We start from the raw sequence: 24,421 nt of genomic DNA on the forward strand, positions 1-24,421 counted from the left end.
GTTACATCAACCTCCGAACATCTGGACACAGTGTCTCAGGGCTCCCAGAGGTTCTGCTGTATTAAAGGTCCATCTGCCTTTGTTAAATTCCCAGCCTTTTCCTTTCCTCATTGCCTCCTCTTGCTCCAGTGTCGCTTTCAGTGTGGTTGGGTGCCCTGTGTAATTGGTATTTTATGTTCAGTATGTAAAACACACCATGGAATTTTAGTTGTCTCTTGCCATGGGTAAACACAGACCCGTAACCCACTGCCATTTACTGTGCTCGTGGGAGAAGTCTAAAACAAAATCCACTCCTGTTTTTTCCAAGGCCTAAATTCCTTGTAAGCTACTGGTTACCAGCCTCCTGAAAGACTGAATTATAATGTTTGTTTCTTTAGGTAAAAGCTATTCCCTAGGTCACAAAAGTGCCTATTGTTGGTATGATGCCCCTTCGCTTTGAAATTCCTTTTCCTCATCTCCAGGTTGCCCTGACAGGCTTTAACCACCTCATCCTGCTATTTGAAATGAAGAGTGCAGGGGTGGAAGCAAGTTGGTCCTGCTGCCTCCAGCCCCTGGGGTATGTTCAGATCCAGGGCAAGAGATGCAGAAGCCATCAGGTGGCTGGGCAGAAGCTGTGGTCACCAGTCCCATGGTGGTCCTTGTTCAGAAGATCATGTTGAACTACAGCATCTCATGGAAGTCACCCCATCCCTATCCTCACATCTCTGCTCACCCCCACAGCACCGCAACCCTTGAGCAAAGATCAACGCCCAGAAGGAAAATGCAGCTCCAGCTTTTTGCTTGCTGCCTTTCAGGCTTAGGCCTCAAGGTTTTAAAGACTTACATATGTGTTTCACTTGATGTGCTCCGAGTATTCCCATTGAAGTTAACTAAGTGGATAAGACTTCGAGGGATTAAAGCCAAATGAGTCCTCACCCACCATGCTGGGAAGTCTTGTTGAAGTGGGTCATTGGAGGGAAAGGAGGAGCAGTCAATTCCGAACTTGCCCCTTTTATTTGATGCTTCTATTTATTTAACGGTTATTTTTTCTCTAAGACAGCTTTTGGGGGAGAAAAGAGAAAGAAAAAAGCCCCAGGCTGTGGTGTAACCACCACAGTCAGATGTTGTCATGGCTACTAAACAAGAAACCTCATTTATAAAAGGAGAAAAAAATATGAATGTGAAATAAAAGAGAAAAAAAAGAAAGAGGCGATCTTAAAATATTACCCATGATGTAGAGAAAAATACAAACAGACACAGTTAGGAAATTCCATAAGGAATATGACTTGTTTAATATTAATCATAAAGGAAAAGATTAGGAGAGCTCCAAAGGGTGCCAAATGAAATACTCCACACACATCTACTACTGTGATAAGAGTCCTGCTGTGGTTCTCCTTGGCAGCTTAGGCAGTTGGTGCTCTTGGCTGAGCTCTGGTGGAGATGCCCTGGTCAGATCATGCTCCAACCTGTCTGTGATAGCTAAAATAATCTGCACTTTCATTTAATATATCAGTAAAGTCTGATATATTAAATATACTTCGGGAAAGTAATTGGTTTTGGGGATGCAGAGGGATTTCTGTGAATGGATCGAGTTAGAATGGATCTGATATTCCTTAAACCACAGCTGAATTTTCCAGAGCTGAGGTTGCTGCACAGAAGTGATTGGGTGCATCCCATATATGTGTCTCAGGTAGGCTCTGCTCCCTTGCTCCTTTCTCCTTAGGTGCATCATGCTGCTGCTCTTCTTGCCTCTGTATTGTCAACTGTCCTCTCCTGAGTTTGGAAAGCACATGGACATCCTGAAAGGAAAGCCTTAGAGAAGTCCCAGATGTTCATGATGTGATCATGAACACCCATGAGCTCACAGGCTAATGACTATTCCTTGGCCAGGGCAAGGTCGAAACAGGGAACTCTTGGGGTCTTCAGGACCAGGCTCACCCACAAGACACCCCCAAGCAGGTACCAAAGGGCTCCTTTGCAGCTCACTGTGTCCATGCAAATACCCTTTGTTGTGCTGGGCTGGCAGCGCTCATCTGTTTTCTGGTGACAGTGCCCTGATGTGGCCCAGGGACCCATGACCACCAGCACCATGACAGCAGCGGTGCCACCACAAGACGCCAGAAAGGAGCTGCTCCGACCACAATTGCCATGAGTGAGTACTGGGAAATACCTATGTGGTGTCTTGGGTGGAAAGTCCTGGGCAGAGCTGTAATTTGCTGCTTCGTTAAACTTCCCTCAGTCATGTCTGAGCTGCTCATGTATCTGTCACGCAGAGATTTCAAGGCTGAAATTGTGCGTTGGGAGATTAATGCCTTGTGGCACGTCCTGTGCTCCATGGTGTAATTTTGCAGCGGTGGGGCTGGCTACTCAGAGGCCACATTGGACCCAGCTCTCTGTTTGGCACTCACTAGTAAACATTTTGGTTTACAGAAACCTTAAGGGTTCCTTCTCACTGTCAGAAGAAATTAAGCTACAAAGCCATGCTAAAACTCCCCGTAACAACGTTGGACTGAAGTCCATAGCATGAAGGCCCAGGATTAAGGACCTTCCTGGCGCGTGGATCAGATTCTCTCCTTGCAGAACCCATCTAGCACATGTGAACAGTGCCACTGCCCCACTCTTGGCTCACAAAGGACCTTTTCTCCTATTTATCTCATGCTGCTCTGACCTGGCACTGGATGTTCACACACAGCCACATTGCCAAAGTGCTGATCACGATGTTGATGGTGCATTAAAACTGGACCGGGGAAGCTCTCTGTGTCTTCTCCCAGCTCTTTGCTGGCGTGCAGCAGCCCAGGAGTATTCAGATCCTTCCCATCGCTGCCCTGCAGCAGCACCAGGCAGTGCCTGGCATGTTCTGTGCTCTCTTGCCTTGTGTCTTGTTCGCCCTCTTCCATCCTGAAGATGAAAAATTTGCAGTTGCATCAGTGGGTGTAACTGGAAATAAGATTTGTATTTTCTTTTTCATTTTTCTTTTTATTTCAAATCCTATGTGAAGGGGGTCTATGAGGATGTTGGAGAGGGACCCTTCATCAGGGACTGTATCAACAAGTAGCTTAATTTCTTTGTAGCTTAATTTCTGCTGACAGTGAGAAGGACAAGGGGCAATGGGTTCCAACTTAAAGGGGGGAGATTTAGGTTGGATATAAGGAAGAAGTTCTTCACTGTGAGGGTGCTGAGGCACTGGAGCAGGCTGCCCAGGGAAGCTGTGGCTGCCCATCCCTGGCAGTGTTCAAGGCCAGGTTGGACACAGGGGCTTGGAGCAAGCTGCTCTAGTGGAAGGTGTCCCTGCCTATGGCAGGGGGTTGGAACTGGATGAGCTTTAAGATCCCTTCCAACCCAAACCATTCCATGATTCTGTGATCTTCATGTCACGCTGGCTGTCACCTGGCTCAGAAGAGCTCATGACTCCAGTGTGCTGGATGAGGCTGTTTGAATCACAGAACCAGGCAGTGATGACTTTTTGCTCTCTCCCTCTGTTGACAAATGTAATTGCGCTGGTGAATAACGAGTAACCTTTTCAAACCAGCGCTGTGGCTGATGTTGATGCACTTGGGTTTTGTTGGATGAGTCACACACTCGCTTTGGAGCGCAGAAACTTACACACGGACGGGCAGCTGTATTTCATCCTGTGCTAGAGATTGTTTTGAGCTGGAAAACCTCAATCCCTGTGCTGCTGTTTTCCAAGAGAGCATCTCCTCTTGATAACAGTGCAGCTGCCATTAGGTTCTTGTCAGTGCAAGGACCTATTGAAGCAGTACGGCTGCCTGGTGACAGCTCTTCCTGGAATATTCTGATATACATATATATTTTCTCTCCTCTTCCAAGGTTCATCTCATATGTAAGCGATCAGTGCAGCAGCATGAGCAGGGATCTCCTTGCAGCTGTGACCTTGGAAGTGGGTGGCATTTTCTGCTTCCTCTCCAGCATCCTCCGGGATCTACATTTCATGTGATCCCATCCGACACAGGCCAAAGCCGTGCTGGGAAAAGCAGTATGATCCTACCAGGAAATACCCACTGCACTAACCTCTTTATGGTGGAGATCTTCAAAGCTCCTTGTAGGAGACAGGCTCCTTGGGCAGCTTTTGAAACCACAAAGTGCCATGTGTGCAGACAGCTACCTGTGAGAGAAATGACACAACGTTTATTCTTCTGCATATATCCCTTCAGAGCGCATTCTCTTTTCTGTCTTCCTCTGCTAAACAGACAGCTTTAGCTTCCTTTAAAGGTTTGAATTGCTATCTAGTGCTAAACTGTACCTGTATTGAGGGTTTATTACCATTTTCTACAGGCAAATAGATGTGCACAGGAATGCACAGATAAAATAAAAGCCTCCTTAGTGCAGCCATAGTAATGCTGAGCATCCTGGTCCTCCTGCATTCTCTCTCTGGCTCCATCCATGCTCCATCCTTGGGCATGACTTGGTCCAATGCAGAAGGAACTGCTCAGGGAGGGAAAGAGCTGAAACTTCTCCTTTATTGATCATTTCATAATTTACACCTCGTTCCCATTGTAACCTAAATTAAAGGCAAAAGCCTGACACAGAAACGAAACTGCTGCAGATGGCAGCATAAAAACACGTTCTTTAACACATTGTGTGTTTTCTTAAGCATATCTGATTTTGCCCAATGTACATTTCATTTGCTATTTACTTAAATCCCCACCACTGACAGCTCAGGGATTGCTAAGCTGCCATCTGGGATGTATGTTAAATGCCTTTTCTTCCTTCTTCTTTTGGCCTTGGAAAATCTAATAAAGGTTTATGTCCGTGGGTTGGGCATATCATAGAATCACAGAATGGTTTGAGGTGGAAGAGACCTTAAAACTCATCTGGCTCCAGCCCCCTGCCATGGGCAGGGACATGTTCAACTAGACCATATTGCTCCAAACACCATCCAGCCTGGCCTTTCATATGTTAGATACACAGTGTGAGCTGGTGGGTTACAACATAGGTTTGTCACAATTTTCAACCCATTTTCTAATACACAGGAGGGAGCAGCTCAGGGGAGATGCAGGAGGGAGCAGCCAGTGCTTTGCTGCCTGCTCCAAAGGCTCTTCACCGACAGAGATGCTGATGCATGGTACCTGTTCTGCACCTTCTTCAGGTTCCTCTTGTATTCTATCTAACCACACCATTTCTACTAAAACTTTTACATTCAGTACTTCACTTTTTTATCCCTGAGGCTTTTGCAGCCTTTCTTTATTGAAATCAAATGGTAACAGCTCCACATAAGGCACCAGCTTGCTTTGTCTCAGTGTGTTTTCACACCACAACTGTTTTCTATTTCTCCTGAGCTTGCAGAAGCCCAGGGCTGATGCTCAGCTCCACATCCCTACATGTATTAGCTCCAAACGTGCTGCAAGAGGTTGGTTTGGTGGAAAAATCCAGGTCATCCTGGAGTTTGAAATCCACCCAGCCTTGGCTTTCAGTGATGGAGTAGCCAACCCAAGTTAAATATTTTACTGCAGATGTTGCTAAGAGCTTAGAGTTACTGAAATTATGTACTTTAATGAGGCAAAGAAAGTAGCTGCAGAAAGATATAAATCAGAGAAGCCACCAGTGTTTTCCACCATACAGTCAGGCTGATCAGATGTGACATCCCCTTTACTTTCTCCTTGCATTTTCCTTACGCCTGCGGATGTGGTCGTGTCCTTTCCTTTTAACTTTCAAAGGAAAAGATGAGTTTGAATCTGTGTGTTGGGATTGAAACGCCAGTGAATTTGGGGAGCAGAGTCCTGATCCAGCTTTTGCAGCTGGCTGCTATGTCTGTGCAATCGGTTGAACCAAAACCTTGGATTTGGTTTTGAAAGGGATTCATAACACAGACCCTGTTTCCCTGTGCCAGGCCTGTCTGAGATTTGAGGTACTCAGCCTGCCCATCTACATTTATTCCAAAGACTATTGTTTTCCCTATATACAGTCTTTAATACCAATTTAATCCAAAGTTGACCAAGACGTGGATGGATACTAGGCAAAGCGTTTGCTATCAGAATAGATTTTTCCTGATATGTTCCCTTCCTCTGTTGGGGTTTGCTCTTATTTGGCAATTGTTAGATCTGTCTAAATAGTGTATTAAAAGTGAATTTCAAAGGAGCCTGCAGTTGACTGGATGTGGAAAGGGAATTGAAGTATTTTCGCCAGAAGTATTCTAGCATTCCTTCAATCAAGAAATATAAACAGTTCCATGTGACTTCAGGCTGATCCAGGATTTGAGAGAGCAGGCTTTAATTCGCATCATTTCTTGCAGAGGGAATTTTGAAGCCACACGTCTCCCAGTGAACAATATCCTGATTAGTAGAGAAAAGGATATTCTGGAAAAGGGGCTTTCACTCTGTAGTCCTGACGCTGTTCTACTTTATTATTGATACTCTAATAATCATCTAGCATTTATTGCAGTGGAGCTCTGGGCTTTGCTATGTAATTGGTGAGTTATTGATTTATGCCTGTTGACAGCCTGTTCCTATTATGCAATTAAAACAGAATAGAGCTCAAGCAAGGGTTACTCCTGCTAGGGTGAAAAATGCTTTTGCTGAATACTTCTTTTCCTGTATATTAATATCAGGAGATAATGCTTCCTCTGAAGGAGGAATGGCAAATGAAATGGTGTCTGTACTTTGAGCAAGTCATGACTCAAACTACTGGTTTGTCCTTGCAATGGCTTGGTCCTGTTGAAGCTGGTGGGGAAGGCTCCGTGGAGCTGAATGCTTGGTCCCCATCCTTGGAAATTGCTGTGTTTGGGAAAACTCAAGGTGCTGGAGATGCCTAGAGAGCCATTCTTGATCCCTGCTACTGTGTAAAGCTAAAGGGCTATCATTTTGCCGTTTGAGTAAGTGGTCTCCTATTGTTAGGTTCTTTGCACATCTTTGCACAGCATCAAGATGTCCAGCAGGCTCCTACCAAACCTTACATTGCAATAACAACCACCCCAGGTGATTTCACATGGACAGCACACCAGCCAGAGGCCCTGCTCCATCAGCAGCACAGGGACCACACCAGGGCCACCCATTTCCCATGGGGACAGCCTCTCCCATGGCTATGTGATACCCTGGCTGCTCCGAAAGTCCTGCAGCCCACAGCACCACAGGTATTTGTCTGCATCCGCTTCCAGCAGCGTATCCAGCCAACAGCACCAGCAGCCCGTGTAACTGCTCAGGTTTTTGACAGTTTTATAACCTTACATTTGCACCTTATGGAAAACTATGACAGTTAATGATTAATTGCCATGTTGGAATTTTTCTTATGATGTCTTAATATCCGAGTATGTGGCAGACCTCAGCAGAGAGGAAAAATAAAAACCTGCAACAGAATGCTCCCAGAACAACTTGCCTCGGCGAGCACTGCCCAGGCCAGTGAGCGCTGTCCAAGAGACACGGTTATATTTAGGACTGGGTTTTAGTGCTATTTACAGGGTGTCTAGCTCAAATGTGAAACTGGTTTCAAAGGAAGCTGTGAAACAGTTTTTCACGGGTGAGTTCTTCCATCGCTTTTCAGTAAGAAAGTTGGGTTTGATATTATAAACCAGCTGCTGGTTCTCAACCAAAACAGCCGAGAGCTCGTCATTAATCCCTGCTGCTGTTGCGCACAGAGAAGACCTTAATACTGTGCTAACAGGAAGAAAAACTGGCTTTATCATTTTTTACAGTCAGATAACTGCTTTCAGCTTATTTGCCTTTCATCTGTCTGATCTTGTGTCTTGTCTGTCTCCACTGGTGACAGACCTGGCTTTGTAGCAGCTTCACATTGATGTGGAAGCCGCCCATTACATGTGACTCCCCACTGGGAGCTGGTCAGTCTGTGTTTTGGGATGCAGGGAACGGGTGCTCAAGGGGTCCCCATAGCTTGACCCTGTCATTGGTACTTCAAGAGGAAAATACTGGACACCGGATGGCACTTGTGAGTCACTTCTGCAAGCTCTGATTTCACAGAATTAGGGAATGGTTTGGGTTGGAGAGGACCTTAAAGCTCATCCAGCTCCAACCCCCTGCCACGGGCAGGGACCCCTTCCACTGGAGCAGCTTGCTCCAAGCCCCTGTGTCCAACCTGGCCTTGAGCACTGCCAGGGATGGGGCAGCCACGGCTTCTCTGGGCACCCTGTGCCAGCGCCTCAGCACCCTCACAGGGAAGAGCTTCTGCCTAAGAGCTCATCTCGGTCTCCCCTCTGGCAGGTTAAAGCCATTCCCCTTGTCCTGTCCCTACAGGACCTTGTCGAAAGCCCCCCTCCAGGTCTCTTCCAAGCCCCGTTTAGATATTGATTAGGTATCGTTCAATACTTTAGGTATTGACTTAGGTATTTGATCATATTCCACAAACCAGACTGATGGTCTTCAAGCATCCTGGATGGGAACAGTGTTCCTGGGGAAGGTGCTGGCTCTGGTCCATTTAATATTTTGATGAATTCACAGATTCCGATTGGAAAAAATTCCTTTCCAACCTGCTCTCCCCATAGAGGAGGCAGATGGAGGGCAGAGCCCAGCATCCCTCTGGAGTGCACGGCATGGGGCTCTATCCAACATAACCCGTCTGGAGATACCACTGAAGCAGAGCACTTCTGCTGGACCTCAACTTTACATTTACTATAAAAGTACTTTTAATGAGTGGGATGGAGCTGGTTAGTGAAACACTTGGGCCGTTAATAGATGTAGAAATGTTTTAATGTGCTGCTTGACTTTATTGATGAAATGAGCTAATCGGAACGAGCACTGTTCTCGCGCCAAGTGAAGAAACCCAGGCCTACTCTGCGGGAACAATGCTCTGGTTTTCCAAGCACTCTTGTCCCAGGGATGGATCCTAAAGCATTTTGCAAGCAGCACATTTAGAGCTCTGTGCCCACGATGGAGTGTCACTGCTCCTTGGTTGCCAGGTTCCTGTGGGAATGCTGTGATGGGCTGCGGTTCCCTGGTTGTAAGAACCTGCCTTGGAGTTTGGGTTGGGATCTTCTGCATCCTGCTTCTCCCGGCTTCGTTGAAAGTTCCATGGTCTCTTTTATGACCATGAGTAATCAGGAACTCGGTTTCACATCCTGTTTCAATGTCCACACGAGGCCCCATAATTACATGCTAATGCCATTTTCTTGGGACTGAACTGGGGCCAGATCCTGATCTCATGCTGGTACAAACCAACAGGGCAGTTCACTCCAGTAGCTCTGCCTCTTCCTGCTCCACCTACTCCTGGTGGTGACAGTAGTTTTGGTGGTGTCCCGCCAAGTCTTCCATTAATGGTTAGTACATTACCTGCCTGCAGGGCTGGTTTGGGTTAGCAGCTAGAATTGTTTCTGAGATATCCCCATAGGAGCTCAAAAGCTGAAGGTCTCCCTCTCTCATTTGTCACCTTCTTTTCATGTCCTGGCATGTTTTCCATGGAGAAAGTCTGTCCCAAACATAAAAGACTCTCAGTTCTTCCTGCCTTTAAACAGCATCCTCATTTAGGAGGCCTGCCACTAAAATCAACTCTTTCTGGAGCAAATTGAAGTATAATCAGCAAGAAATCAGCTAAAATTGGTTCTCTCATGTAGGATGCTGCTGAAAAGCTTGTTGAGATTAGCTGGTCCATGGGAATGCTTTGGAAGATTTTTGCCATTAAGTGTCTTCATGGCAGCTCCCCCCTTTAGGAATTCACTTTTACCATCAGGGCTGGAAAGATGTTGATATTTCAGAGCTGAGTAGCAAAAAATTCCTTCCTTCTGTAAAATTATTCTTTCATTTTATATTGGTCCAACACTTACATAAACAGTCCTTCAGCAGTTATTCAGCCTATAATGTATTAATGTGGAACACTGTAGCCTCTAGCAAAAGAGTCAGCGGATCAAGCAACACCAAGAGGTATTTTACGTAACAAAGCTGCAGAGCAGAATAAATGTGTCAAAGTCAGTAATTTGGAGACATATCTCGGCTCTGCAGGAGCAAGGCAGGAGGAGGCTGCTTGTGTTTCAGACCCAACGTGAGCAACAGATCCTAAATTCACACCCAGGACTTTGGTAATCGAGTTAAACCTATAGAATTTCCTAGAATAGGGATACTTACTCCAGCATCTTGGGTACATGATAAAGAAAAGAAATCCAGTTTAACTCTTTCGGCACTGGATTTGTCTCTCATCCCAGTATCCCAGCCTCGATCCTGAGTGTTTCAGAAGGAGCAGCCTGCACCAAGCCACCATCCATCCCTGCTTCTCCTGATTGCTCATCGCTGGAGGTCAGGTGAAGTGTTGAAGCAAGAGATTTGGGAAGATAGATACATAGTTATGTAGATACATATATATATGTATATATATAAACCCCATATATATTTATATAACCCTCTATATATATATAAACTCCATTTAAATGCATACATATATATATATAAACCATAATCACTCCAGTTTCACTCTCTTGATTCCCTTTAAATTTATTTTCCATTGAAAAGCTGGAAGTTGGGCTTATCCATAGAAGTGCTCCACACTCAAATCCCATAATCTGTGGGAACTGCAATAGGTGGTTCGCTACAAATTAAAACAAGCATGGAGTGGAACATTTATATTGCTTCATGTTTAGATCGAGAACAAATGTTGGGTGTGTAACAGGAACGGAAAGGGGTTGGTTCCCTGTTGCTTTAGCACTGTTCTGCTTGTAACTTTAGACCAGGTACTTAGAGCAGGGATTGCAAAAGCCTTACAGTGCAATTTGTAATGTGTCAGCATCTGACCCAGTGTAAGGACAAGTTCTTAGTGAAGTTTGCTGCACCACTGCATTTATGCATCTGTAGTTGGTTTATTCCTCAATCATGATTTTATTCCTTGGTAGTTCTTTTATTGCTCAGTATTTAAATTATACACTTATGGGGAGTTTCCATCTATATAAGTATCAGTTTGTAATTTCTAATATTTACAAATACTGAGCTCTGCCTTTTAGGGAGAAATCTGAGTCTCTTTTAGCACAGTTCTTCAAGCCCCCAGCTCAGGAAACAAAAATCCGTGTATAGCATGTGAATTCTAAAATGCTTTGAATTGTAGCTAATTCTTGTGGCTCTAAAGGAATCATTTCCTATCTTCAGTCTAACTAGAGGTGCACAGCGGGTGTGTGCAACTGTGCAATGGACGTTATTTCCTTAGTGCTGTATTAAATGTGGTAATAATGTGTGGGTTCTCTCCTATTATCTTGTGGGAAGGAAATACTCAGCCTTCACCTATGAAATCATGTTTTGGTTACCAAATTTGGGCTGTTTCCTGATTCCATGATATTCCCAGTGTGCTGGGTAGGCGCTTCCACCCCTCTTGGAAGCTGAGGGCTGAGCTCTCTGAGGAGTGTCCAGGTGTCCTGAGATCCATGGGGTGGTCCATGGCAGGTACCGATGGACAAAGGGAATTTGCTTTCTGTTGTGGGCTGTGGTTTATAATGTGATTTAAGTTGAGATCTCCTCATTGACTGTGCATCCAAAAGTAAACCCAAGTAAAGCCACGTTCTTCTTTCTCATCTTCCCAGCACAAGTGACTTTGCTCCTTTTCTCCTGGTACTTCCAATAGCTTTCTGAATCAATGTGGGATTCAAAAAACCATTTTATCCAGTAAACCAGGGCAAGTGGACAGAGGTAATTATTTTTGTATGTATTTCCCTGCACTAAACAGCTCTGCAAAGCAGAGATTAAATCCTCATGCAAATATTTAATCAAAAAGTTAACAAGAGATTAAATTAATAGTAGGGGGAAATTAGATGTTCTTGCTGTTGTTTAATGGGAATTTTTTGCCCGTGCCTACAATAACTTCTGGGAAAAGCTACATATATTTTTCAAACTGAAACCAGATGGGGGCATGATAGCCTGCTTTTCTTTGTGGGAGGCTGTGTTTTTGTGAAACACAAGTAACTGGAGGCACATTAAAATCAAATTTGGCTTTTGAGCCTTGTCCTTCCTATCTCTTTAAGGAAGGACCAACTTTAGGTATTCCGAGTTTCAGCTTGTCCTGAGAGTAGGAGATTCTTTGGCGATGGGGCTGCAGGTTTCAGGAGAGTAGAATTAACCACTTAACCAAAACCAAAGCAATGGATTCCTTTTTGGTATTTTCCTTCTAAAGCTCCATCCCAGGCACAGATGGCACAGAGGCTGTGGGCGATAAAGTGTCCCCAGCACAGCTGGTAGTGCTTATGCTCTCAATTCCAGTGGCACCATCTGCCTTCATCCACCTTTCACCCAGCCTGGCTGCTGGATACCCAGAGGAAAACCAGGCAGAGGAGCGAGGAGTGATGCTGGGGGCTGGGGCAAACAGAGGTGGGTGATGGCAAAGCTCCCTTTTCCTCGGTATCACTCGTACGACCAGGATTTGCCTTCCTCTGCTCAAATGCATGTCCTGGTCAGGTCATTCCGAACTCCTACTTGTCTCTGGTTTCCAGGAGAAGCTGAGCAGCCTGTTGTGCCTTTGCTTAGCCATGGGAGGTAAGTCTGATGCAGGCATTTCTGTCAGCTGGGATCCTTGCCCTTAGCCCTGTGTGGAGTAGCACTGTTGTAACATGTGGGATGGAAAGGGATGGGGACTGAATGGTCCTGCCAGTTCCATATGCCACCTGGTAGCTCCAGAGGGCACAGCACACACATTCTTGAGTGCTGGCATTGGCTCCTTCTTACATCTGCTGCTTCATAACAATCCATAAATCCATCTTAACAGACTGATTTCCTCTTTCCCTGGTGATACGCAAAGTCATGTTGAGGAGCATTCTTAGCAGCAGGTCCATCAGGAGGAGGTGGTCTTTGCTGTCTTGAGCTCTGGGGATCTGCAATGAGAAGATCCATGAGGGACCCAGGTATGGCAGCTCTGACAGTACACAGATAAGCTGAGCTCTTTCTTCTCCAGCTTTCACTAGCACAGAGTAAGTGGGTGTTTCTTTTGGGTGCAAGAAGCAGATTTACTTTGGAGTTTTCTATATCCTATTTTTTTTCTTAATTCATCACTTTGTTCAGTGCTTTACCTTGAAATGATTAATGCCTTTTTTGTAACAGTCATCACTAAAAGAGTCACATCTCCTGTGGCTGTTGGTATAATTAATACCAGTAACAAAGCAGGATGACCTCAGCCACGAGCAGCGGAGAGCTGGAGAGTACTTTGCTAAGTTAGACCTTTTCAAATCATCTGAGCCTAAGCAAATCTGTCCTCAGGCTGTTAAAGAGCTGCTTGTTGAAACCCTGTCAGCATTAGTGATTATCTTTGAGAATTCATAGAACATAGGTGAAGTAATGAAAGAGCAGAGAAGAGCTAATAAAGTACCTGTCCTCTAAAGACAGAGAAAAAAGGAAGAGCCAGGACATTACAGAGCCATTACTGGAAAAATACTGGGAAAAATAATGATGAAACAGTCCATTTCTAAATACCTCCAAAACCAAGAGGGATAACTACAGCCCCCATGGTTTTGCCAAGAGCTGACTGTGTAAAAACAGTCTTCTTTCCTTCACTGACAAGACAGGATGCATGAATAGAGGATACCAAATATATGCTTTTACTGAGGCTTTTGAAAGTGTTTGACATAATATCTCATAAACAAAGAAAATAGAAAAATAAGAAAATAGGGTCTATAAGAAGTAGGAAGTACTGTCTGGTGGAGAAAAAGGGTTGGAAAGTCTATTTGGCATTTATTGATGGTTGCTGTCAGAGGGAAGGATTTATCAAGGGAGATTGCGTGGGGTCTGTCTAGGGGCATTAAGGGTTTTCATTAATGATGTCTAATATCAATAGGTCATGCTCAGGTAGAGGGTATTGGTGCACATGATGAGTGTTCAGAATGTTTAAGTCGGCAGGGCTGCATTATTGCGGAAAGGACAAATGTCCTACTGGAATATATAAATGCTTTGCGCTCTGGGTATATAAATCCTTCCTGCTCTCTGCCCTTGGTAAAGTCTAAAAACTGTTGCTCGGTTTCTGGTGTTCTCTGCAGAAAAGATATGTCCCAGGTGGAGACAATCCAGAGGATGGTGAGGCTAAGCAGAGATATAACAACTGGATTCACAAGGCACGGTTGGACCAACTGGGATCGTGTAATCCGGCCTTCAATGCCAGGTTGGATGGGGCTTGGAGCAACCTGCTCTAGTGGAAGGTGTCCCTGCCCATGGAAGGGGCTGGAACTGGATGAGCTTTAGGGTCCCTTCCGACAGAAACCAGTCTGGGATTCTGTGAACCCAAAAGAGAGCATTAGTGGGAGAGAAGAGGCAGTGGGCAAAGGGCAGTTTTCACCTATGTGAAAGGTTATTGCAGATAGAAGAGAACAGTCTTGGATGCCAGTGAGCAGAGAAGGGGTTATGGGATTAAATAGTGTCAAGGGAGAGTCAGGCTACATATGAGGAATAATATAAAGGTAGGGAAGCAGGCCCAGGAAAGCCATGGACTTGACTCCATCACTCGGCAAGGCTTCTAGAAAGAGTTTAGACAAACGCACTACGGTGCATGTAGAGACATCTCTACCTCGGGACAGCAGGAAGGACTTTTGAGGTCTCTTCCATCCCTCTGCAGCTATGTTTTTATCTTTAAATGAATTATAGCTCTTTCAGGCAGCCCAATTTTGGCTCTTCTGTTCCAGTGGGCTAATACCAGAAAGCTCCAGTGCTGCGCGGTGACAGTGTCCGCGTGCTTAGATGGAGCCAGTGAGCTCCAACCAGCCCTTGACTGTGTTTTAAGAGTTTACAGCCCGTTGTTGTTCCTTCTGGACAAATATACAGTCTGCTACCCAGAATATGAGCTTCTCCTACCTACTGTAAGGTTGTAGCAATCTGTGATTGAAAAAAATCAACCCCAGCTAACAAAGAAGTCAAACCTGTAAAAAAGTTATGGGTGTAGGTGCCCATTTTCTGACAGAGGGGTTTGGGAACGGTGCAGGGGACAGAAATGTAAGGAATAATTGTTTTTGGGCCTAGAACCAGGAAAACTACTTTTCCAAATTAATCCAGGGAGAGCCATGAATCCACAGTATTTCATATCACACTTCATAAAACTCCAGTCATAATCCATAAAACTGACATTATTAGATTAAAAACCTCAGTTCCTCCTATAAGGAGCTCGCTCATTAGACATGCTGTAGTTTTATAACCTTAAAGTTCCTACCCAATTACCGTGATTAATACTGTGCTTTAATAAAAGATTTTTTAAAATCACCACAGGGGTTGATACCATCTGTTTGTTATAATTGTGCATTTAAATATTGTCCAGCAAGAAAAAAGACAGTAAACACAAATCAAAACCAAGGTAGGGAGGGTGCAGCCCATCCGTGGCAATAGAGGTTGGGATGGTGGTGGAGATGCAGAGATACAGTTGGATTATGATCGTGGTAGGAGTGCAGAAGGGTGAAGTCTGGCATAGTGCAGAGGGTGAAATTACTGTGAGATGGGTGCAAGAAGCTCTTCTTCCTCATGCAGCAGATGGTGAAGGAGCAGTGATGCTCTCCATGTGCTGCCAGACCAGCTCCTGAAGTGCTTTGGTGTCCTAGTCCCCAAACGTGGGTGCAGAGGAGGTCCAACACCCACATGGATGACATAAGACTTCAAGGAGTTTGGTGGCTTACCCCAAATCACCAGCATCAGGCATTCACCCCCTTCAGTTCCCAGGGCAGGAGGTGAGCACACAGTGATCAGAGATCTCTGCCTGAGAATCATAGAATCAGGGAATGGTTTGGGTTGGAACACACCTTACAGCTCATCCAGTTCCACCCCCTGCCATGGGCAGGGACACCTTCCACTAGAGCAGCTTGCTCCAAGCCCCATCCAACCTGGCTCATCCAACATGATAAATTCACGTTAAGTTAAACTTCCCGCCAGGAACCAGCGCAGCTCCAGGGCAGGGAGAGCAGGAAGACACGGAAGCTTAGGAGGTTTCATGCAGAAAAGGAAGGATTTAGGTAAATGTGCTCTGTCTGCCAAGGCAAATACTAGTTTGAATTGCAAAGGATCCACTAACCTTGGGGGATGCTGCACTCGCAGGAGCAGCGCTGCAGAAGACACCAGTTGCTCAGGTGCCAAAGCTTCATAGAATGATAGAATCATACAGGTTGGAAAAGACCTTTAAGATCAAGTCCAACCATTACACTGGCTGGACACGTCAATGAAATAACATATACCTCCTGCAGAAACTGCCTCAAAACTGTTTGCAAGGAGGCACCCGTTTGAAAAATCATCTGTTTTCCTGTTAATTGACTTTGAAATGGGAGTTCCTTTGAGGTTTATTTTTGCAAAGGAGGGTTCATGGTGCTCGGCCCCCCTCAAGCAGGGTATAATATTAAACTGGGTTTAACTCTGGTGCCAGGCAGTGACTGGTGTGAGCATCCGAACTCAGTCAGAATAACCGAGGCTAAAACCGTGTCAGGTTCATGATTCCAGCCACAGACCAGAAAACGCCAAACTCATATTATTTTTGAATCCCCTGATCTTTTAAGGGCTGGTGGAAATCAGATCTCTTGCTTCTGACTTCCAAGCAATAAAGAGAGGTGAATCACTGCAGAAAAAACCTCCCATGGACCACCCAGTTGCTCCGTATGAAGCTGCAAAGCGAGCCTCAGCAGAAGTGGCAAAGTGCAGAACTGTTTTCTTAATAGCACTGCAATTGCACGAGGCAAATTGCATCAGAAAAGGAGCAGAGTTTCCTAACAAAGCAGCTAAGTGAGAAGTGTGTTAATGAACACAGCCTGATTAATATGCATTGAACTAAATCACGTTCAGGTCAAAGGGGGAAGACCAAACCTCGGGTGTAACATGTCCAAGGTCCTAACTTGTATGTAATTCAGATTTAAATACTTTTCTTCTCCTCATAATTGTGGATAATTATCCAACTCAAGCTAAAGAAGTCATTATTTTTTAACTAAACAATAGTTAAGACTGTTGTTACTTACTGTAATAGGTCAGATCTCTCCTTTTCTTAAGATTATGTGACTAAAGGGTCCTGCTGGGCTTTGAAACTTGTAACCTACAAACCACTATACTTAAAAAAATTTGTGCCAATCATCTAAAATATGAAATCACACATTTTTAACCTTTATTTCTTGCCATTTTTAATGAGAAAACATCTTTTTAACAGAACGCTGGCTGAGAGTCCATGTGCTATTGATGTTTGCATTGTGGATAGTAGGAAAGCCAGGGGACCAGCGTTTGGACACACAGGTATTGCAGGGGGGACTTGTAATTAAGACATTGCATTTGTAATTGGGAGATTTGGGTTTTAGTTCAGGTTCTGCTGGAAGGCTCCTTATGAGTTGTTTTAAGGTGATATCCCCAGAGAGCGCTGATGAAATGAGAATTAGTTGCCAAAATTCTTCCATTCGCTGCCTATAACACAGCTGTGATAGATCCTAATCTTGATCTTTGTCCGATGTGTTTACATTTACTTGTTTTCAGGACAGGAATTGTCCTCTTAACCATCTGGTTTGGCAAGTCCAAGCTAAACAGGTCCACGTTGCAGTTGGAGCCTCCTTGCGTTATTGTGAGTATTACAAAATCCTCAGAGCAACCCCCAAGTAATGCCCAAAAGCCCTTGAAAACAAATACGTGTCCTGCTGGTGAAATAGGTTGGTGGGCACATCTCCTTGTTCCCACCCATACAGTTGGCATGCTATGGAGACCTTGTCCCCAAACAAGCCCCAGGAAAGGTTGGAGACCTCTGAGTGAGGTCAAGATACCTCTCTAAAAGCCCTGAAGAAATATGGAAGAAATATATTGCAGCATTCCCAGGCATCCCAAGATCTAGGCAAAGATCTGCTGATGTATGGTCCACCTTGCGTTGTAGGATGTTTTACCGTGACAGTGGCTGCCTCATGCAGTAGGGTTGATAATTACTGGTACCTGTCTGAGCTTTTGTCATCCTAGCCAGAGGAGAGCTTTGCAGGTTCCACGAGTTTTCCTCTTTGCTTGGGATGTAGATTTTTGATGTTAATTGTGGGGTTTTTGTTTGTGTCTGTTGAAGAAGGCAGCTCCAGATGTGTGCTTTGCCATGGGAGTGGAAAGTTTGTGACGGTTTCTAGCTCCTAAGGAGTATTTTTGTGTTTGACTTGAGTTGGCTCTTCAAGGCAGCTGGGTTTCATCCAGAAACCCCCTGTCCTCAGGTGTAACATGGGCTGGAGGGGTTGGAGAACTTCAGCTCTCCCTCTTGGGTCTGTGGTTAGTGCTTCAGCTTCTGCATCTCCTCAGGGCTTCCAAAAGCTTCGTTGCTTGTTTACAAGACAAGGGGCTGAGGCTGGTCTGTGTGGTCCACACTGCAGCTCCTCAGCCTGCAGCAGGATGCTGGGGGTGTTGTGGGTTCACACATTTGTTCTTGCACCATCTTGAAAGTCTCTGTTGGCCACATGCACTGAAGCTGTGAGCAGACAGTTCACAGGAGGATGACGTTCATCTGTGTGAATGGAGAAGTGTTCTTTAAATAGAGTAATAGTGGTGATGCCACTTGAGGTTACAGCTTTCAACCCTGCTGGAAGGTGAGGAGGTTCTCATTAGCTGGTCTGAAGGCTGAAATGTAAATGGCTGTTATATCAGGGCATTATTTTCTGACTTGTAATACATTAAGTCAGCTTTATAACCTTCATATTGTATGGATAAGATGGTGAGGATACTTCCTTTTCCTTCCTTTTTTCTGCCTCCTTTGTTTTAACATGTCTGAGGAACAGCTACTTAATTAGGGCTGAATCCTAAGTAATGTGCCTAATGGGACAAGAATCCAAATCAGCCTCAAAACTCAAATAGCCTTGAAGAGGCATCAGCTGCTTTTCAGTTCTTGTCTTTTGTGTGTGGATTCCCAGATACTGTTTTATGCCAACACTAAATCACTCCTAACGTGCTCCTTTGTGACTGCTTTTGGTGGGCAGCCCCAGGGAAACCCAGATGTGTCTTCACAGTCAGTGCCCTGGGTTGGCTTCACTTAACATCTTTCCCTGGCACTGGCGCAAGTTCCCAACATCCATTCTGCATCTGGTGCAAGGCCCAGTGTCAGCGAGGTTGAGCTGGCAGTGCTCCCTTCTCACATGAAACATGGCAAGCACAAATGTGACACCGCGGCGGCGAAGATAAATGTGGCGTTAAAACACCGCAGGAGGGGAGGTAGGTCTGGTTGAGCATGAGAAATGTTAGCGTGTACAAGTTCATGGTGAGACCCATCTGATCTCCTCCGTACGGTCCTTGTCAGCACCCAGAAAGATTGATGGGACCTTGCTGGGGTGGAGGGCATGGCTGCTGGGATGGGCAGGCAGGGGGAGGAGAGCAGAGCGGTTTGGTGTGCTTTAGAGTGGAAAACTGGAGGGGGGATGTGACTGTACAAATAAAACAGGGGTCTGTGAGCAGGTAAAACACTGGCTTGGAAAAATATGGGTAAATATAGACTGCGCTTGGATAAATTTAGGCTAGAAAAGTCGAAATTAAAACCAGCACTTGTGAGGAAGCAGAAACTGCTCTTTGTGTTTGGGTTTATATGAAGCTCTAATGAAAGGCTCTCCTGGGGGGTTGGCATGTACCTGAGCAGGGTTTACCTGCACCTTCCCTGTGGCTGATGTGTGAATGTGGTGAGGAAGTGATATCTTACACCTGCAAAATGAAACCATGTGCCTTGAAGATGTGATTCATGATCAAGACTAAACAAGCAGTGCCCAAAGACTGATGAGCCTGATGCTCATTAGAACTTGCTGGCAAGAACGTTCCTCGTATTTCTCAAGTCATTGTAAGAGTAAAACAAAAAATAACCTGTGCCTTCAAAAAGCCCTTTGCAGTGTGTACAGATGCTTATGGAGACTCTTCCAGAGGTTCAGATTTTTCCACTTTCTCTGCCTTACACATGCAAGACAATCTCAGTAGCTAACAAAAGCTAAAATTCTTTTTAAAGGCCTCTTAAAAATCCACACTTTCACATTTAATGCAGCTCTTTAATTAGAAGCTCCAATATTTCCTCCTGAAAGGGTTCAGGAACGTTGCTGTCATAGGTACATTGGCATAGGCAGGAAGCAGACGATTCCCAAGGGCTGACCCGCTGTGCCAGCCCTGGGAGCTCTATGGAAATCCAATCACACTGTACCCTGGCTGAGCTTTCTCCTGCTGAAAGCAACTGCAAGCCAGTGGGGTACATTTGCACTGGAGTCTGGGCAGGGAGGGAAGGGTTTGCCATCACTGCTGCAGTCATGGAAAAGCAGCAAAGTATGTGCTAAGGTGCTAACATCCATCCAGCAGTTCCTTCACCGCACTTTTCTCTTGTCATTTAAGCTGATGCAACACCCTCTGCTGTCTTCTTTCCCATGTAGGTGCTTCTCATCATCAGTGGAAACCTGAGTTTCCTCAACTGGCTGACCATGGTGCCCAGCATCGCCTGCTTCGACGATGTCAGCCTGGGGTTCCTCTTCAGCTCCAGGATGAAAGAGCGTGTGGTGCAGATACAGAGCAAAGAGGCAGCTAAGGAGAAGCTTCCCCTGGGTAAGTTATTCCCGGAGCAAAGACATTTTACAGGGGCATGAAGGGACAGAACAAGGGTTTTAAACTGACAGGGAGATTGAGATTGGGCATTAGGAGGAAGTTTTTCCCTGTGAGGGTGCTGAGGCACTGGCACAGGGTGCCCAGAGGAGCTGTGGCTGCCCCATCCCTGGCAGTGTTCAAGGCCAGGTTGGACACAGGGGCTTGGAGAACCTGCTCTAGTGGAAGGTGTCCCTGCCCATGGCAGGGGCTAGAACTGGATGGGCTTTAAGATCCTTCCAATCCTAAACAAGTCCATGGCTCTGTGATTTAAAGTCACGGGTGAAGCCCCCAGTGCAGTTCGAGGTGAGGATTTTGTGTTAGAAGTTGGGTGCAGAAGCAGCTCTCACATTTTCTCTCCTCTCTGCCCATGGCATGGTGGCCCCATGACCCATCTGCCCTCCTGCCTTTTGCACCCATGGGTTCTAGGGCTGCACGAACACCTTGCTTCCCTGGTTAAGTAACTGGACATGTGGTTGGTCTTCTAGAAAGAAATAGATTGTTCATCCATTGTGGGTCCAACAACTGTTTTGCTAACAGGAAGAGAGCCCTGGCTGCTGGGAATATGGAAAAGCAAATACAATGGGGTGTGTAACTGAAGGAAAGGGATCGATGTGGCCAGTGTTTCCTCTGAAGGGAGTTTTCAAGCAGCCCTGTTCCAGAAGATCCCCTGCACAAGCAGCACTGGGATATTTTTCATGGGGCTGCATAACAGATGTAGACTCGTGTTTGTAGCAGTTTTATAAACCACGTATAAGCAACAAATTGCCTCTCATATCAACAACAATCACAGATGCTCGTTTTTAAATATACCAAACATCTGTCAGAAGAATGAAAAATATCAACAGGAGACAGCATCTGTCTCTAGTCCTTTCTCATCTACCAAGAAACATGGGTTATTAACCAGGAATTTTAGTTCCAGCAGGGCTAATGCAGTTTCATTAAGCTTTCTGTCTCCTATCTTACATATTTTGCTGGAAGAAATCTATACCAGCTTCACCCCCCAGTAGCTTTGCTTTAGAGGCTGGGAATGCCTGAAGCCTTCCTTCCAGCTCTGTTTTTGCATCCAGTCCCAAACAACACTCAAGTTGCACTTTCCTTCCTGGAGGAGAAGCCAAAGGGCAGCTCTTTGGTTTGGCACTTGGTGAGTCACCGTGAGGGGGAGGTAGATCCTTTTTATTGAGGAACTTGCTCCTTTTCTGTGATATTCTCCAGAAAACACCTTAACTGAGCCAAGGTGCCCAAGCAACGAGAACCATCAGTACATGCCACCACTCTGGAGGGTTGAAGTGTCCCTTCTGGGCTTTTACAAAGGGGTAATCCATAAGTAAAGGGCAGGGTATCTGTAATGTTCTGGGTAGAATTGGATTCCTGCATATTTTTCCTGATAACACAGCAGGGGATATTGAGCTGGTGCTGATGGCAAGAGACTTAGAGGAGCCTTCACTCCCGTGTCACCAGAGCAGAAGACAGGAGGGTATCCAGCCATGCCCCGCTCGTGGCCTGATTTTACAAAGCTTTGACCACATCCTTGAAGTGTGTGTGTGTAATTCTTACAGAGACCTCCAATTCCCATTGCTAATGCTCTGCTCCTGCCTGCTCCATCCAGATCCCATTAGCTCGTGTCCCCAGGTTTTGCTCCATTCTTGCCATGTTGCTCATTTGTGACTCCAAGGGCATGATGATGACAATCACCACCTGCTGAAGGACAGTCATGGCCATGCACGGTCCATGTCTGTACCTGTTCTTTAATTACAAGTTAAGAAGTTCAGCCCATCTAAAGACAAGAAAATGCCCAGCAGCCTCATAGAGCTCCCACAGGGGGAGAGTGGAATCATCTCAGTGAGCTCCTTCCAAATCACATGTTCTCCAGAAATGTTCTCAGACTAAACAATTATTAATAGCTTCTGAGAGGGGTTCAAATAAACATCCCTCTCCTGCAGAGATAAGGGGGAAGCTCCATGCAATTGCTTTGAATCTGATCCTTTGGCTGTTGATGTTAAATAAATCTAAAATGGCCATAAGGGTAGGAACCCCTCCGAGGTCACATCTGCTTATTTGTCTGATTGCAGTCAGTGTCTCCTCGGACTGAAATCCGGCACAGCCCTGTGCTGCTCTTGCAAACCCAATACCAAAGTGCTGGTGCATAGATAAGCAATAGAGACTTTGCAAAAGGAAAATGAGGTTTAAATGGAGGTAGTGGGCAAGAAGGAGAAAAATGCAAGAAATAATGTGAGTGGTGAGAGTTTGGGGCAGCCATGGGGAGCTGGAGTCTCTCCATACACAGCTTACAAACCAGGAGGGCAATTCTGAGCAAGGTGCAAGTGCCAGCTGTGGTTTTTCCCTGTATAAAAGCACGCTTTAATGTGACATTTTAGACATTTTTCTTTTCAGCCCTTTCTCAGACTATTTAGAGAAAGGCAGATCTTGGGAGCGATTGTGTATGGCCCTTGGCAAGGTTAGGTTGATTACGGTGGAGTGTTTGTCAGCCCCAGCCTGAGAGCAGCTGTAAGTACCCAGGCAGGGTCCTGGCCACCATAGGGGAGTTATTTAGGGGAGTTGGGGGAGCAGAGCGAATTGCTGGCAGTGAAATCATCTTATGATCTGCTTCTGTGTCCCAAACAGGCTGCTATATCCGCAAAGTGGTGAACATCTCCTTCGGCCTCCTCATTGTTTATCTCAGCATCCCAGTTGTCCTAAACCTGCTCAACTCCAGACAAGTCATGAACACGTCATTCAACCCTCTCAGGATAGTGAATACCTACGGAGCTTTCGGGAGGTACATGCACATCATTTTGCTTTGCTCCTCTGTCCAGGACAGTCCAACAGCCAGTGTGTGTGCCTTAAACCTACACAGAAATCCTTCCAGTAGCCAGTAGACTTGGAATATCTGTGTATGGAAGAGAAGGAGAAAAGGAGCAGGTTTCTTTCCCACTGTATTATCATTTATTTTCTTTGAGCTATGCTTAGTTACCTCATTATATTGATGTAGCAAATGTAATAGTGGCATGAAAATATCCATAGGAGGGTTCAGCCAGTGGATAGTGTTCACCATCACCAGCCAGCTTTATTTATGGTGAGCTTCTCTTCCCCTGCTCACATTTGTTCTCCCTCATGTAAATATTCACACAAGCTATTGAGTAGCAGGTTTTAGGCCAACAAGAGGAAGTGCTTTTTCCAATGAGTGACTTGGGGAATTCATGCTACAGGAAATTGTGGAGACAAAAGTATAAATGACCTCAAAAAAGACCAGGACAGATTGAGGGGACAGGCGCAGTAGCAGTGTGGCTGGAGAGGGGCTTTGGACAAGGTCCTGCAGGGACAGGCCAAGGGGAATGGCTTTAACCTGCCCGAGGGGAGATTGAGATGAGCTCTTAGGCAGAAGCTCTTCCCTGGGAGGGTGCTGAGGCGCTGGCACAGGGTGCCCAGAGAAGCTGTGGCTGCCCCATCCCTGGCAGTGCTCAAGGCCAGGTTGGACACAGGGGTTGGAGCACCCTGCTCTCGTGGAAGGTGTCCCTGCCTGTAGCAGGGGGTTGGGACTGGATGTGCTTTAATGTCCCTTCCAATCCAAAATGTTCCATGATTCTATGAAACATGGCTTTACCAGAACAGCTTGTCCCAGAGACAGCAACAGGGCCAGTCTTCTTTGTGTGGACCTCTGGCTTGGCCACCACCATGGTGGCTGTAGGGTGTTCCCCAGAGATCTGAGCTGGTGGGATGGCAGCTCATGGGTTAGTGATCTCTGCACCAAGGTCCCAGAGGAGATGCCAATAGTAATTATATAGGATTTCTAAGTAGGTTGGCTGTTGGGAGGATTGGCTGAGAGGGTAGTGAAGGGGAGGAGCAGATCTCACTGTGAGCGCTGGAGATGCAGAGGACACCTTGAAGCCCATCAAATTAATATGATATTTTCCCCCATTTTTCAAATAGCAGAAATTTCTGTGGAAAGAAAAAAGTTAGGAAAAAAACAGGATTAAAAATATCATGCTTAATATAGTAAAAATAAGCACTAGTTGTGGAAAATG

The 24,421-nt window shown here is 45.6% G+C and overlaps 1 protein-coding gene across 1 annotated transcript in view; it reads left to right on the forward strand.

Annotated features, from left to right (window-relative positions):
• LMF1 (lipase maturation factor 1) overlaps positions 1–24,421 on the forward strand; it is a 225,792-nt gene that overhangs the window by 141,987 nt on the left and 59,384 nt on the right. Inside the window, exons 7-8 of the mRNA XM_065684805.1 lie at positions 20,192–20,360; positions 23,022–23,175. Coding sequence (XP_065540877.1) covers positions 20,192–20,360; positions 23,022–23,175 — 323 coding nt within the window. The remainder of the gene's footprint in view (positions 1–20,191; positions 20,361–23,021; positions 23,176–24,421) is intronic.

The sequence above is a fragment of the Lathamus discolor genome, chromosome 6 (genome assembly GCF_037157495.1).
Source record: "Lathamus discolor isolate bLatDis1 chromosome 6, bLatDis1.hap1, whole genome shotgun sequence".
NCBI lineage: Eukaryota > Metazoa > Chordata > Aves > Psittaciformes > Psittacidae > Lathamus > Lathamus discolor.